The following is a 14,720-nucleotide window of genomic DNA, read 5'->3' as shown; positions in this document are numbered from 1 at the left end:
AAACAATGATGCCAAGAAGAAGCCATTACGGATTGTCAGACCAGAGGTAAGCCCTCGTCCTGCTTCAAAGTACAGAAGGCAGGTTGTGAAGAAACACGTCCAGTTCAAGACTCAGACCCTAACTGTACAGGATCTATCGCCATGCCCTGATAAGATGGTATGGGTTGTCTTCAACTTGGAGGTTGAGCAGGTGATGGAATATCTGTGTCACCCAGGAATTAAACCTGATCAAAGGTGGGGCCAAGATGGATGCTCAGGCTTTGGAGGAGAGGAAAGCAAAGGAGCAGTTCAAGGTCAAGGTGAAGAAGTTCAACCAGGATAACTGCCTGATGAAGGTGGATTCTGACCTATGGGAGATGATAAGAGATAACGAAGAGGAGGAAGAGAGGAAGAAAGAGGTGATGGAAAACAGAGGGGAAGAGGGCAGCATAGCAAGTAAGCCGAAGCAGACAGCAGCCAGGAGACACGTGAGCAAGGACAGGGTCCAAGTCGAGAAGAGTGTGAAAGAGGAGGATGAGACAATGAAGGACGGAGAGGTAAATTAGTGCTCAAAGGCACTGTACTGGCTGGCTCCGTGAAGCGATCCGTGGTGTGATGCACCAAGGCACCTGGGTCTGTCTGGAAATTACCACTCTTTTTGATTGAGCAGACAGGCAGGACAGACAGACAGGCAGGAGGAGCTGGACAGAGTGGATGAGCGGTGGGGCTGGGATTCGAGAGCATGCCAAAACAGACATAGATGTGTGGGCATCGGCGGCGACTGCTATAGACCAATGTCAGACCGACCGCTAGACCACCTGTTGTTCAAAAGATGACCTCTGCCTTGGAACCGGCGACAGCTCCAATAAGAGGCAGTACCACTAGGAGGCAGTATTGTATCCAGAAACGTCTCAGCCAACAGTATTCAGCAGTTCCTCAAATCTACAGAAACACCTGTAGTTCTCCAATAAAATAAGGAATCCCAACAACTCTTTCTAAATGTTTCAGTCAGTGTTGTTCCGGAAGGTAAAGGAAATTCAATGTTATTGTGTAGCATTCCTTTAATTACTTATGCTCTCCATACCTGTGCATTTTCACTTCCTTGTCACTTGTGACCAGTGACCCATGACCCAACATATAGCGCTCTCTAGTGCAGGGTTTCCTAAACTGTTTTGCTTCGTGACCCAACCAATTTAGGTCTCTATGTAGTCGTGACCCACCGTAAAGGGTTGAGCGGTGAAAACACAAACTAAGACCAAAAAAATCATACAAATAATGAACCCTCTAATTCAAAACATCCAACTGAATGTAGATTTGAGTGTTTTGAGCACATTTTTTTGTCACAACCCACAACACATTTCATCCCCTGTATCTACCTGGACCTCTGCTGCTACCCACGTGTGGCCCCGAACCCACAGTTTTGGAACCACTGCTCTGGAGTATAAATTAAGTGGAATATACAAGTTCTTTGTAGTAGATGAGAACAGACTGGAATGAAATGGGACAGTCAGAAACAGGTAACAGTTCAACGTTTTTATTTCACTTCAGGCAAAGTCAGTGAAGCCACAAGCCAAGTTAACATTGACCAACAAGCCAAAAGTAGCCAGAGAAAAGAACACATAACACAATAAGAGACAACAATAAAAATATATTTTAAACATACAAAAGGATTGGTTCATGGTTTTGAGAGCATGGAACTTTGATGTAAAAAATTAAAAAATTAACTCAATTGAGACTAAAAGCCTATTTAGTCCTTTCTGTGACAAACTAACACATTTTTTTTAACAGCTAACAACATGGCCAATCGCTGACTAACCCTAAAACGCTAATCATAATCCTGATAGAAAATAACTTCACTGTTAGATTTACATGACGTTTGGGTCGAAGTTCAAGTATGAAAACATACTTGGGTCTTCCACCAAGCTAGTCCAATTCAGGCTCTATGAAGTAATTGCCTTTGACTGCCTATGTAAATGCAACCAGTGGGATCAAGACGAAGATCATGACGCGTCAGTGAGTTCATTTCAACAGTAGGGGGCAGAAGTAGACCTTTTATTCTTTAAGTCAAATGTCAGTGAAGGGCCATAAATGTTATTTGGATTTCTATTGTGGAAATTGTTAGCAATCATCCTCTCCTACACTTTCTCCCTTTCACTTCTCGCATTAAAAATACTATTTTCTTTATGTTTTTAATCTCATATTATTGTTTACTTCCTCACTGTTCTGTTCCAATCTTTCCCCTCTCTCCTCCTCTTTTTAAATACAGTTTGCCTGCTCAATATTCCAACATCCTCTACCTCTTCCTCTCTTTTTGAACTCCGTATCTTCCTCATCATCTATTGTTTACTGTCTGACCTCATCTCTTTTAGACTTCTACTCATCCTAGTCTCTTCCAACCTCTCACATCCTCCTCCTCCTCCTACTTCCACTACTCTCCCTCCCCTCCCACCTTCACCCACCTTCCTCCTCCTCTCCTTTCCTCCTCTCCTTTCCTCCTCCTTCTCCTCTATGGCTTCCTGGCCTTCACAAAGAACACGCCCGTCACGTCGTCCACCCCCACCATCATGCCCTGGGGCAGAGTGTACACCTCCAGCCTCACCAACGTGTACCCACTGGCCCTCACGCTGGCACACACCTGGGCCTCATCCAGGGGCACCACAGGGATGCGCACACCGGGCCCCCCCATGTAGTAGCTCTCACCCAGGGCCCCGATGAGGAGCAGGTGGCCCCCGGGCCGGAGAAGGCCCCTGATGTGGCCCAGGGCCCGGGTGAAGGAGGCCAGGTCAGGACTGACGCTTTCCAGGCAGAAGCAGGACACCAGGCAGTCGGCGCCGGCAGTGGGGAGCTGGGAGTCAGGGTGCAGGGGGCGGGGAGATGCACGTCGATGGGGAGAATGTCGGAGACAACAGAACGCAGGCGCGCGGCTTTCTCGGTCCACGCTGAAGGGCTGATCAGGACAATAAAACAACAAACAATACAAACAATTAAAAACAATAAACATACATCATTTAATGTCTGACCTCAAAGGCCAGCACTTACTTGACCAATCAATATATGCTAGGAAGTCAGTCCCCGCACCTGGCTCCCCAGGTCTAAATCTGTTAGAGAGTTTATAGGCAAGAGTGAAAAGCAGCAGACTCTGTGGATGCGCCCCTCAAGGAGTTGAGTTTAACTCCTCAAATCATATTAATTTAGGCACCAAATGGAAGAAAAGTGACTGAAACAGGAAGGGACAACCTGTTCAACCTGTTTAACTTGTCCAATATGAAACGTTTTTTGCGACAGTACACACTAATGAGTACGACCCTGGTCTAACATTAACATCAGCACCCACCGTCGGCCCTCCAGCTTGCAGACATGCTGCAGGTAGGGGGTCCAGTCCAGGCTGCTGTAGCCCTCACCCTGCAGCCAACGCCTCAGCTCCTGCCTGTTCACCTCCAGGAAGTCTGTGAGAAACACAGTGTCGAACACCTCACAGCCGCTCAACACCTGGTATAGAGTGGGCCCTGAACCCACGTCCACCAACACGTCACCTCCCACGTCACCTGACAGAGAGGGCGGGGAAGTGAGGGGGAAGAGGAAAAGAGATTGAGGATTGGGGGAAGGGGGTAGAGAGAAGGAGGGGGAGAAAGGGAGGTAGAGGAGGGGGAGATAGAAAGAGAGGGAGAGGCAGGGAAGGGGATAGAGGAGGGTAGAGATAAGAGGGTGGGAGAGAGAGGGAGATGACCGAAGGAGTCGACAGACAGAGGAGTAGAGAGAGAAGTGATACAACATTAAACATACTCACCCTTCCCATTTACAAATTTACTGTACATACACAAAAACACAGATATTGTACATATTTCAAAATCACACCCACCCTGAAAAATGTTATTCATACAGTTGCTCATAGACAGACAGACTGATGCACACAAACGCAAACGCAAGCACAAGCGCACACACACACACACACACACACACACACACACACACACACACACACACACACACACACACACACACACACACACACACACACACACACACACACACACACACACACACACACACACACACACACACACACACACACACACACACACAGGAGTTGAGTTTAACACCTCAAATTGTATCGGCACCAAATGGAATAAAACTGACTGAAACAGTTTTCTTCCACACACACAATGATGCAAACAAGCACGTGTAAGCTTAAAATGTCGAGGAGCTATTGAATTAGATAATTTTTCCGACAGCTCAAACCGTTGCAACGTTGTCAAGGAGAGCGGTCACGTGTGTTTGTGAAGCAGAGGCTCACTGGTTTGAGCCCAGTATGGGGCAGTTGGAACATGTAGGAAGCTGTTAGCAACATGCTGACTGACCCCTGGTACAGACAGTGGTACCGTGGCATGGCTTGGCAGTTGGGCTCAACTCAACGGCTGGAGTAGCTCACCGTGTGGCGAGTTAAGAAGGGGTGAGTGTAACGGAGTTAAGAACGTACCACATCAAGCTTGAAATGTCGCGGATCGAGCTATCGATTATTTTTCTGTGGCTCAAGCCTTTGGAACGTTGACAAGGAGGGCGGTCACGTGTGTTTGTGAAGAAGAGAATCACTGATTCGAGCCCAGTATGGGGCAGTCAGACAGTAGAGTAAGCTAAGATTCCCCACTTGCTCCAGGTCATCTACAAGTCTCTGCTAGGCAAAGCCCCGCCTTATCTCAGCTCACTGGTCACCATAGCAGCACCCACCCGTAGCACGCGCTCCAGCAGGTATATCTCACTGGTCACCCCCAAAGCCAATTCTTACTTTGGCCGCCTTTCCTTCCAGTTCTCTGCTGCCAATGACGGGAAAGAACTGCAAAAATCACTGAAGCTGGAGACTCATATCTCCCTCACTAGCTTTAAGCACCAGCTGTCAATGCAGCTCACAGATCACTGCACCTGTACATAGCCCATCTGTAAATAGCCCATCCAACTACCTCATCCCCATACTGTATTTATTTATTTATCTTGCTCCTTTGCACCTCAGTATCCCTACTTGCACGTTCATCTTCTGCATATCTACCATTCCATTGTTTAATTGCTAGATTGTAATTACTTCGCCACCACGGCCTATTTATTGCCTTACCTCTCTTATCCTACCTCATTTGCACACGCTGTATATAGACTTTTTCTACTGTATTATTGACCGTATGTTTCTTTACTCCATGTGTAACTCTATGTTGTTGTATGTGTCAAACTGCTTTGCTTATCTTTCCCAGGTCGCATTTGCAAATGAGAACTTGTTCTAAACCTGGACACCTGGTTAAATAAAGGTGAAATAAACTCAAATAAAAAAGCTGTTATCAGCACACTGATCCCGTTAGACACACACACTCTCACTCACCCTCGGTAAAAGCTCTGTGCAGACATCCTAGTTTCCAGGGTACGATGCTGTCTTGCCGGTCAAAGTCCGCCCGCGGTGGCATGTAGTTATACTGTAGATAGGCTGCTGGATCAAAGCCTTGGTAACAAGCTACCATCGCCGCCACCCCCTTCTCTCTCTCTCTATCGTTCTCTTCTTTTTCATTTTTTGCCTCCCTGTCCATGCCTTTTTCTCTCTATCAGAACCCCTCTTTCCCACTCGTGCCACTCCTTTCCTGTTCTCCCTTTTCTGCCTTTCTATCAGTGGGTCAGGGAAGGTGGGTGGGTGGAAAACGGTCTCTCTCTCCCCCAGTATTAATACCTGTGTGTGTTGTGTTGTGTGTGTGTGGTCAGTCTGTGCGTGTGCTTTGTCTATGTCTGTCTGTGTTCCTATGCTTTGGGGTAGTCTCTCTCTCTCTCTCTCTTTCTTATCAGACGAGATAGCGATCCCCTCTGCCTCTTTCTCGGACGGTGTGACCACCTGATACCTTTGGGCCATCCACTATTGCACTTCTCCTAGCACGGGGTACTGATACCATCATACAGAGGGCTTTCTCCCCAAGGAAATCCACTAATGGCTGCCCACACAAGCACTTCAAGGCCTGCAATCCCTGCTCTTATAGACTCTCTTATCTCCCCCATCGTAAAAAAGAGCTCTCAGGCAAAAAAACAAACATAGAGGTTTAATCACTGTGAATTATCAGTCAGATGGCCATTTTGTTTTGCTGTACAGGGGGAGACCGTGAGGAAAGTTGGGCTGTTTGGAGAGATATTGAAGTGGAAGGCAAGGATTGTTGTATGGATGAGGTAAGAAATGTCACTTAAGACTTCTACAACTCCAATGAAAAATATCTAGAGAAATGTTGTGTCCATTTAACCCTCATCCTACCAACATATTTTACATATATGGATTACCAACGGGAGTCATTTTGACACCAAGAAGAAACTATTAGGAAAAGCAACGATCATAGCAAAATATGAACTTAATTCTTATCAAAACATAAATATTCATGTAATTAATGTAATCTGAAATAAAAACAAATACCCCAAAAGACTGTTATTTTATCAGTTAATTTGCATATTCCATAAAACAAAGTTATAAACGTTTCCCTTAAATAATGTGCAGCTTTTTTCAAAGTACAGTCCACATTAGTACTAAAAAGGAGATTTACCATAATTTACCATAATTTGTTGTAGTATCACTTAGTTTTGAGAATTTTGAAGTACATTTTCAATATTTCATATTTATGTATTAAAAACGACTGCCATATAAAGGGGATGTACAGTGGGGCAAAAAAGTATTTAGTCAGCCACCAATTGTGCAAGTTCTCCCACTTAAAAAGATGAGAGGCCTGTAATTTTCATCATAGGTACACTTCAACCATTACCAACAAAAATAAATAAAAAAAATCCAGAAAATCACATGGTAGGATTTTTAATGAATTTATTTGCAAATTATGGTGGAAAATAAGTGTTTGGTCACCTACAAACAAGCAAGATTTCTGGATCTCACAGACCTGTAACTTCTTCTTTAAGACCTGTATTAATGGCACATGTTTGAACTTGTTATCAGTATAAAAGACACCTGTCCACAACCTCAAACAGTCACACTCCAAACTCCACTATGGCCAAGACCAAAGAACTGTCAAAAGACACTAGAAACAAAATTGTAGACCTGCACCATGCTGGGAAGACTGAATCTGCAATAGGTAAGCAGCTTGGTTTGAAGAAATCAACTGTGGGAGCAATTATTAGGAAATGGAAGACATACAAGACCACTGATATTCTCCCTCGATCTGGGGCTCCACGCAAGATCTCACCCCGTGGGGTCAAAATGATCACAAGAACGGTGAGCAAAAACCCTGAACCACACGGGGGGACCTAGTGAATGACCTGCAGAGAGCTGGGACCAAAGTAACAAAGCCTACCATCAGTAACACATTACACCGCCAGGGACTCAAATCCTGCAGTGCCAGACATGTCCCCCTGCTTAAGCCAGTACATGTCTAGGCCCGTCTGAAGTTTGTTAGAGAGCATTTGGATGATCCAGAAGAAGATTGGGAGAATGTCATATGGTCAGATGAAACCAAAATATAACTTTTTGGTAAAAACTCAACTCGTTGTGTTTGGAGGACAAAGAATGCTGAGTTGCATCCAAAGAACACCATACCTACTGTGAAGCATGGGGGTGGAAACATCATGCTTTGGGGCTGTTTTCTGCAAAGGGACCAAGACGACTGATCCGTGTAAAGGAAAGAATGAATGGGGCATGTATCGTGAGATTTTGAGTGAAAACTTCATTCCATCAGCAAGGGCATTGAAGATGAAACGTGGCTGGGTCTTTCAGCATGACAATGATCCCAAACACACCGCCCGGGCAACGAAGGAGTGGCTTCGTATGAAGCATTTCAAGATCCTGGAGTGGCTTAGCCAGTCTCCAGATCTCAACCCCATAGAAAATCTTTGGAGGGAGTTGAAAGTCTGTGTTGCCCAGCAACAGCCCCAAAACATCACTGCTCTAGAGGAGATCTGCATGGAGGAATGGGCCAAAATACCAGCAACAGTGTGTGAAAACCTTGAAAACGTTTGACCTCTGTCATTGCCAACAAAAGGTATATAACAAAGTATTGAGATAAACTTTTGTTATTGACCAAATACTTATTTCCACCATAATTTGCAAATAAATTCATAAAAAATCCTACAATGTGATTTTCTGGATTTCTTTTCTCATTTTTTCTGGCATAGTTGAATTTGACCTATGATGAATATTTACAGGCCTCTCTCATCTTTTTGAGTGGGAGAACTTGCACAATTGCTGGCTGACTAAATACTTTTTTGCCCCACTGTACATCTAATTTTGAAATATACATAATTTTACTGACAAAAAGTAATTCATCTGTTGATCCTGAGAGACAATGACCAAAAATATGTCTTTGTTTTCTTTATTTACTTACCCCACAGCCAGCATTAGCATCGCTGCTAGTGAAACAATGGGAATGGTAGGGCGGGACCTATCTTCACACAAATACCATAAAAATACGCACATATAGAATATTTAAGGATATTATAGGAGAATAAATACCAACACGGCACTATGTGTGCATATACCAGGGTAGCTGGTTTAATGCTTTCTGTAGTTGTTGATGAATCTCACATCGCTGTGGAGGAATTTTGGCCCACTCTTGCATGCAGAACTGCTTTAATAAGCAACAGGTGTGGGTTTTCAATCATGAACTGCTTGTTTCAAGTCTGTCCATAACATCTCAATTGGGACTTGCCTAGTTAAATAAAGGTGAAACAGAAATATATGAAAAATAAATTGAGGTCTGGACTTTGACAAGGCCATTCCAAAACTTCAAATTTGTTGCTTTTTAAACTTTTTCATGTATACTTGATTGTTTGTTTTGGATCATTGTCTTGCTGCATGACCCAGCTGTGCTTCAGCTTCAGCTCACAGACGGGTTGCCTGACATTCTCCTGTAGAATTCTATGATACAGAGCAGAATTCAGAGCGGAGTCAGCAAAGCATCACTCATGTTCCCTTTGTCTAATATTAGGTTTTGGTTGAAGATCTGACAATATTCAGTATCAAAAATATGCAAAAACAGGGAAAATTTGAAAAAGTGGCAAAAACTTTTTCACAGCACTGTAGATTTGCAGTGTATCTGAGTTCTGTATTGCAGTTCTATCAAGTAATTATACCATTTACAGAGTTTGTATACCATTGGCAAATTTGTATATGACAAAAAATTATGTAGTTTTGGTTTTGTACACTGTCATGTGATATGTGCTATAGAAAAAGTACAATCTTAGGTGAGTACATGGGGAGCTTGTCAGGATTTGGCCAGGGTTGTTCCGGGTTTTGGTCACTAGATGCCCCCATTGTGCTTTTTGACCTTATGTTTTTTCCCTTGTTCCCCATTATTATTTGCACCTGTGCCTCGTTTTCCCCTGATTGTATTTAAACCCTTAGTTTCCCTCAGTTCTGTGCTCTGTGTTTGTATGTTAGCACCCAGCCCTAGTGTTCTGTGTATTCTTGTCAATTCCGGTGGATGCTCTTGTGGAATTCTGTTTTTGTTTTTGAGTATCTCTTGAGGCTTTTTTGTGCTATTCCTACCACCTTTTGGATTTGCCATTTTTGTATTTAAGGACTTCTCCTTTTTACTTTATTAAATACACCGTCTTAAGTACTGCTGTGTCTGCCTCATCTTCTGGGTTCTGCTGACTATTCGTGGCTCAGTTGGTTAAGTGACTGTTTCTCACTCCGGAGACCCAGGTTCGCAACCGGGTCCTGACAGAAACACAGAGCCAAAAATGAACCCAGAGGCAGCCAGTTCCCAGGACCTTTTTGCCATGCTGTCCCACCACCAGGAGACTGTCCAACGCCACGAAGCCGCCCTGGTTCAGCAAGAGGCCTTAATGGCTAGACATTGTCATCTTCTGTCGGAGATGCTGACTTCCATTAAGCAAATATCTGATCGTCTTACCCCGGCAACAGTTCCCGTCCCAGTACCTCAGATTCACGTACCCATGGCAGTTAACCCCCTGGCTGAACCTCGTCTTCCACCTCCCCAACGGTTCTCAGGTGATCCAAGTGCTTGTAAAGGGTTTCTCACCCAATGTTCTCTCTCCTTTGAGCTACAACCCTCGTCGTTTCCCACCGACCGGTCTAAGATCGCTTATATCATCACCCTGCTGTCGGAAAAAGCCCTGGCCTGGGCTACTGCTGTGTGGGATGCCCATAGTTCCTGCTGTGCCAGCTACTCTGCCTTTGCTGAGGAATTCAAACGAGTGTTTCAAGGCCCAAGCAGTGGTTCTGACTCAGCCAAACAGCTCCTGACTCTCCACCAAGGTTGGCGCAGCGTGACGGACTATGCCATCAAGTTCCGCACGGTGGCAGCAGCAAGTGGCTGGAACAACGAGGCGCTCACGGTGTGCTTTCTGAAAGGCCTTTCCGACACTATCCAAGATGAACTGGCCACTCGGAAACCACCGGACAATCTCGAGTCCCTGATCAAGTTGGCCTCACGCATTGACCAGCGTCTGAGAGAGAGAGAACTCAACCGTAGACCTCTAGCCCCTATCAGTCCCAGCTCCGAGTCCCCACCTTTATCCTCGCTGGCTCCATCGGAACCCATGCAGATTGGACGCATCTCCCAGGCTGAGAGAGACCGCCGGATGAGGGAGCGACGCTGTCTATATTGCGGCAAACCGGGCCATTTCCGTTCCACGTGTCCCGGGCTCCAGGGAAACGCTCTGTCCCGTACAGACCGGGGGAACTGTAACGGGAAACATAACCTCCTCCCATCCGTCCAACTCCCGTCTGCTCATTCCAGTCACCCTCTCCTGGGACAACCACAAGCTTCACCTTCAAGCCTTGGTAGACTCTGGAGCCGCAGGTAACTTCATGGATGGTGTCTGGGCGAAGGAGAATGGCGTTCCCTCTGAACCTCTAAGTGAACCCATGAGGGTCACTACATTGGATGGAAGCCCTTTGGGATCTGGACTTGTCACTCATGTCACTACCTCCTTGCGACTTTCAGTTTCACAACACCAGGAATTGATGAACTTTCATTTGATCTCCTGTTCCGAGTTCCCTCTCGTCCTTGGATACCCCTGGCTTCACAGCCATAACCCTCACATCGACTGGTCTGTGGGCACTATCAAGCAGTGGGGTCCTTGCCAAGCTACTTGTATTTTCCAGAATTCCCAGAGTTCTACTCCCGAGTCTTTAGAATCCATCGACCTGACCCGAGTTCCCGAGTTTACCATGACCTCAAACTGGTGTTTAGCAAACAGAGGGCCACCATGCTACCACCCCATAGACCTTACGATTGCCCCATCGACCTGTTTCCGGGCACTTGCCCCCAGGGGTCGGATCTTTTCCCTATCTCCACCCGAACGAGCTGCTATGGATACCTACATCAAGGACGCTCTGGAAGCAGGCCTCATGCGTCCATCCACCTCCCCGGCGGGAGCAGGGTTTTTCTTTGTGGCCAAGAAAGACGGTGGATTACGTCCTTGCATCGACTACCGGGGACTCAATGCCATAACCGTCCGTAAGTTACCCGCTACCCCTTATGGCCACAGCCTTCGAGCTGCTCCAGGAAGCAGTTGTTTTCACTAAGCTTGACCTGCGGAACGCATACCATCTTGTGCGGATCAGACCTGGTGACGGTGGAAGACCGCTTTCAACACGCCTACTGGTCACTATGAATACTTGGTGATGCCCTTCGGCCTGACCAACGCCCCAGCGGTGTTCCAAGCGCTCATAAACGATGTGCTTAGGGATATGCTTAACATATTTGTGTTCGTTTACTTGGATGACATCCTCATCTTTTCGAGCTCCCTTCAAGAACACACTAAGCATGTCAGACAAGTACTCAAACGCCTCCTGGACAGCCATCTGTACGTTAAGCCGGAAAAATGTGAATTCCATTCATCCCGAGTACAATTCCTGGGATTTGTAGTGGAACCCGGTCGAGTCCAAATGGACCCCAGGAAGGTAGGGCGGTATCCCACCCCAAATCCGTTAAGGAAGTTCAGAGTTTCCTGGGCTTCACAAACTTCTACCGCAAGTTCATCAAGAACTTCAGCTTGGTGGCAGCCCCTCTCTCAGCTTTAACCAAGGGTGGCAATGCAAGGTTTTTGTGGGGAAGAGAAGCTGAGACGGCCTTCCAAGGACTCAAGCAGCGCGTTCTCTCTGCTCCCATCCTGATACTACCGACTACGGATGAACCATTTGTGGTGGAGGTAGACGCATCAGAGGTTGGTGTTGGAGCTGTCCTGTCTCAGAGGGGTGAAGACAAGAAGCTTCATCCGTGCTCTTTCTTCTCACACCGCTTACCCCGACTGAGAGGAACTACGATGTGGGGGATCGTGAACTCCTAGCGGTTAAGATGGCATTGAAGGAATGGAGACACTGGCTCGAGGGGGCTTCTCACCCGTTTCAAGTGCTTACGGACCACAAAAATCTGGAGTATATCCAGCAGGCGAAGCGGTTGAACTCTAGACAAGCTAGATGGTCTCTTTTCTTCAATCGATTCCAGTTTATCCTCACCTATCGGCCCGGGTCGAAGAATCTCAAACCGGATGCCCTGTCCCGAGTCTACGCTCCTGCCATTCGAGATGACACGGACATGCCTGTCCTTCCTGCTGCTAAGATTGTGGCTCCGATCTCGTGGCAAGTTGAGGATACCGTGAGACGTGCTCAAGTTTGGACCCGAAAGGAGGTCCTGCCAATCGGTTGTTTGTCCCCAAGGCAGTGAGGACTCAGGTCCTTCTGTGGGGGCACTCCTCTCGCCTCACCTGTCATCCGGGCGTAGGTTCCTGGAGTTCATCCAGCGTAAGTTCTGGTGGCCTACCATAAGAGAAGACGTTGCCACTTTCGTCAATGCCTGTCCCGTGTGCTGCCAGGGCAAATCTTCTCACCTCCGCCCTCAAGGACTCCTTCACCCTTTACCTGTTCCCCACAGACCCTGGTCCCATATCTCATTGGACTTTATTACTGGACTTCCTCCATCCCATGGCAATACTACTATCCTAGTCATTATCGACAGGTTTTCAAAGGCGGCCAGGTTCGTCCCTCTGACTAAGTTACCTTCTGCCAAGGAAACGGCTGAGTTGGTAATTAATCATGTGTTCCGAGTCTTCGGCATTCCTCAAGATATGGTTTCTGACAGAAAAGGTTTTGGAAGGCCTTCTGCCAACTCATGGGGGCTTCTGCCAGTCTATCTTCAGGGTACCATCCGGAGTCCAACGGCCAAACAGAGAGGATGAATCAAGAGCTGGAAACCACCCTCCGATGTATGACTCGTGACAACCCGTCCACATGGTCATCCTTTATTGTTTGGGCCGAATACGCGCACAACACCTTGCGTTCCTCCTCCACTGGTATGTCCCCGCACGAGTGTCAGTTTGGCTATGCTCCTCCATTGTTCCCGGACCAGGAGGCAGAAGTCAGAGTGCCTTGAGCCTTGAAGTTCGTCAGACGCTGTCGGCTTGTGGAGGAAGACCCGTCTTAATCTTATGCGTTCCTCACAGAGGTACCAACAACAAGCCAACAGACGTTCCCGGGCCTACCCTGCGCCCCGGCCAGAGAGTCTGGCTCTCCACAAGAGACTTACCTCTTGGAGTCTCGCAAGCTGTCCCAAAATACATCGGTCCCTTCAAGGTTGCCAGGAGAGTTAACCCAGTTTCTTATCGCCTACACTTACCCAGATCCCTTAAGATTAATCCCACATTTCACATTTCATTGTTAAAACCTGTTGTTTTTCTCCCCTTGTCCCGGCAGACAGACCTCCCCTCCGCCTCGTGTCATTGGAGGCCAGCCGGCTTATACCGTCCATCGGATACTGGATTCCCGCCGGGTGCAGCGGTCCTGGCAGTATCTGGTGGACTGGGAAGGCTTCCCGAGGAGCGCTCCTGGGTTCCTGCCAAAGACATCCTGGACCCTGACCTCATTCGTCAGTTCAGGGCCCTCCACCCTGAGAGAGCTGGTAGGAACGTCAGGAGCCGTTCCTAGGGGGGGGATTCTGTCAGGATTTGGCCAGGGTTGTTCCGGGTTTTGGTCACTAGATGCCCCCATTGTGCTTTTTGACCTTATGTTTTTTCCCTTGTTCCCCATTATTATTTGTGCCTCGTTTTCCCCTGATTGTATTTAAACCCTTAGTTTCCCTCAGTTCTGTGCTCTGTGTTTGTATGTTAGCACCCAGCCCTAGTGTTCTGTGTATTCTTGTCGTTTCCGGTGGATGCTCTTGTGGAATTCTGTTTTTGTTTTTGAGTATCTCTTGAGGCTTTTTTGTGCTATTCCTACCACCTTTTGGATTTGCCATTTTTGTATTTAAGGACTTCTCCTTTTTACTTTATTAAATACACCATCTTAAGTACTGCTGTGTCTGCCTCATCTTCTGGGTTCTGCTGACTATTCGTGGCTCAGTTGGTTAAGTGACTGTTTCTCACTCCGGAGACCCAGGTTCGTAACCGGGTCCTGACAGAGCTATATCCAGTGGTGGACAGTATTTAAGTGAAATACTTTATAAAGTACTACTTAAGTTGTCTTTTTGGGGGAATCTGTAATTTTCTTTACTATTTATATATTTTTTGCAACTTTTACTTTTACTCCACTACAGTCCATATATATATATATCATACATATTCCCTGACATCTAAAAGTACTTGTTATATTTTGAATGCTTAGCTGGACAGGAAAATGGTCCAATTCACAACTTATCAAGAGAACATCCCTGATCATTCCTACTGCCTCTGATCTGGTGGACTCACTCAACACACATGCTTCGTTGGTAAATTATTGTCTAAGTGTTGGAGTGTGCTTCTGGCTATCCGTAAAAATTAAAAATAAC

The 14,720-nt window shown here is 46.5% G+C and overlaps 1 protein-coding gene across 1 annotated transcript; it reads right to left on the bottom strand.

Moving 5' to 3' along the window:
* Positions 1-2,467: 2,467 nt before the first annotated feature.
* LOC135503727 (phenylethanolamine N-methyltransferase) lies at positions 2,468-5,902 on the bottom strand. Its single transcript, XM_064921869.1, is given in 4 exon segments — positions 2,468-2,847; positions 2,850-2,926; positions 3,314-3,524; positions 5,342-5,902. Coding segments are annotated over 4 exon segments (852 nt in total). The 5' UTR covers positions 5,544-5,902; the 3' UTR covers positions 2,468-2,485.
* Between the last annotated feature and the right edge of the window lie 8,818 nt (positions 5,903-14,720).

This window comes from Oncorhynchus masou, chromosome 18 (assembly GCF_036934945.1).
Source record: "Oncorhynchus masou masou isolate Uvic2021 chromosome 18, UVic_Omas_1.1, whole genome shotgun sequence".
In the NCBI taxonomy this organism is placed as follows: domain Eukaryota; kingdom Metazoa; phylum Chordata; class Actinopteri; order Salmoniformes; family Salmonidae; genus Oncorhynchus; species Oncorhynchus masou.
The sequence above is the reverse complement of the archived record's forward strand: the minus strand, read 5'-3'. Positions and strand labels throughout refer to the sequence as shown.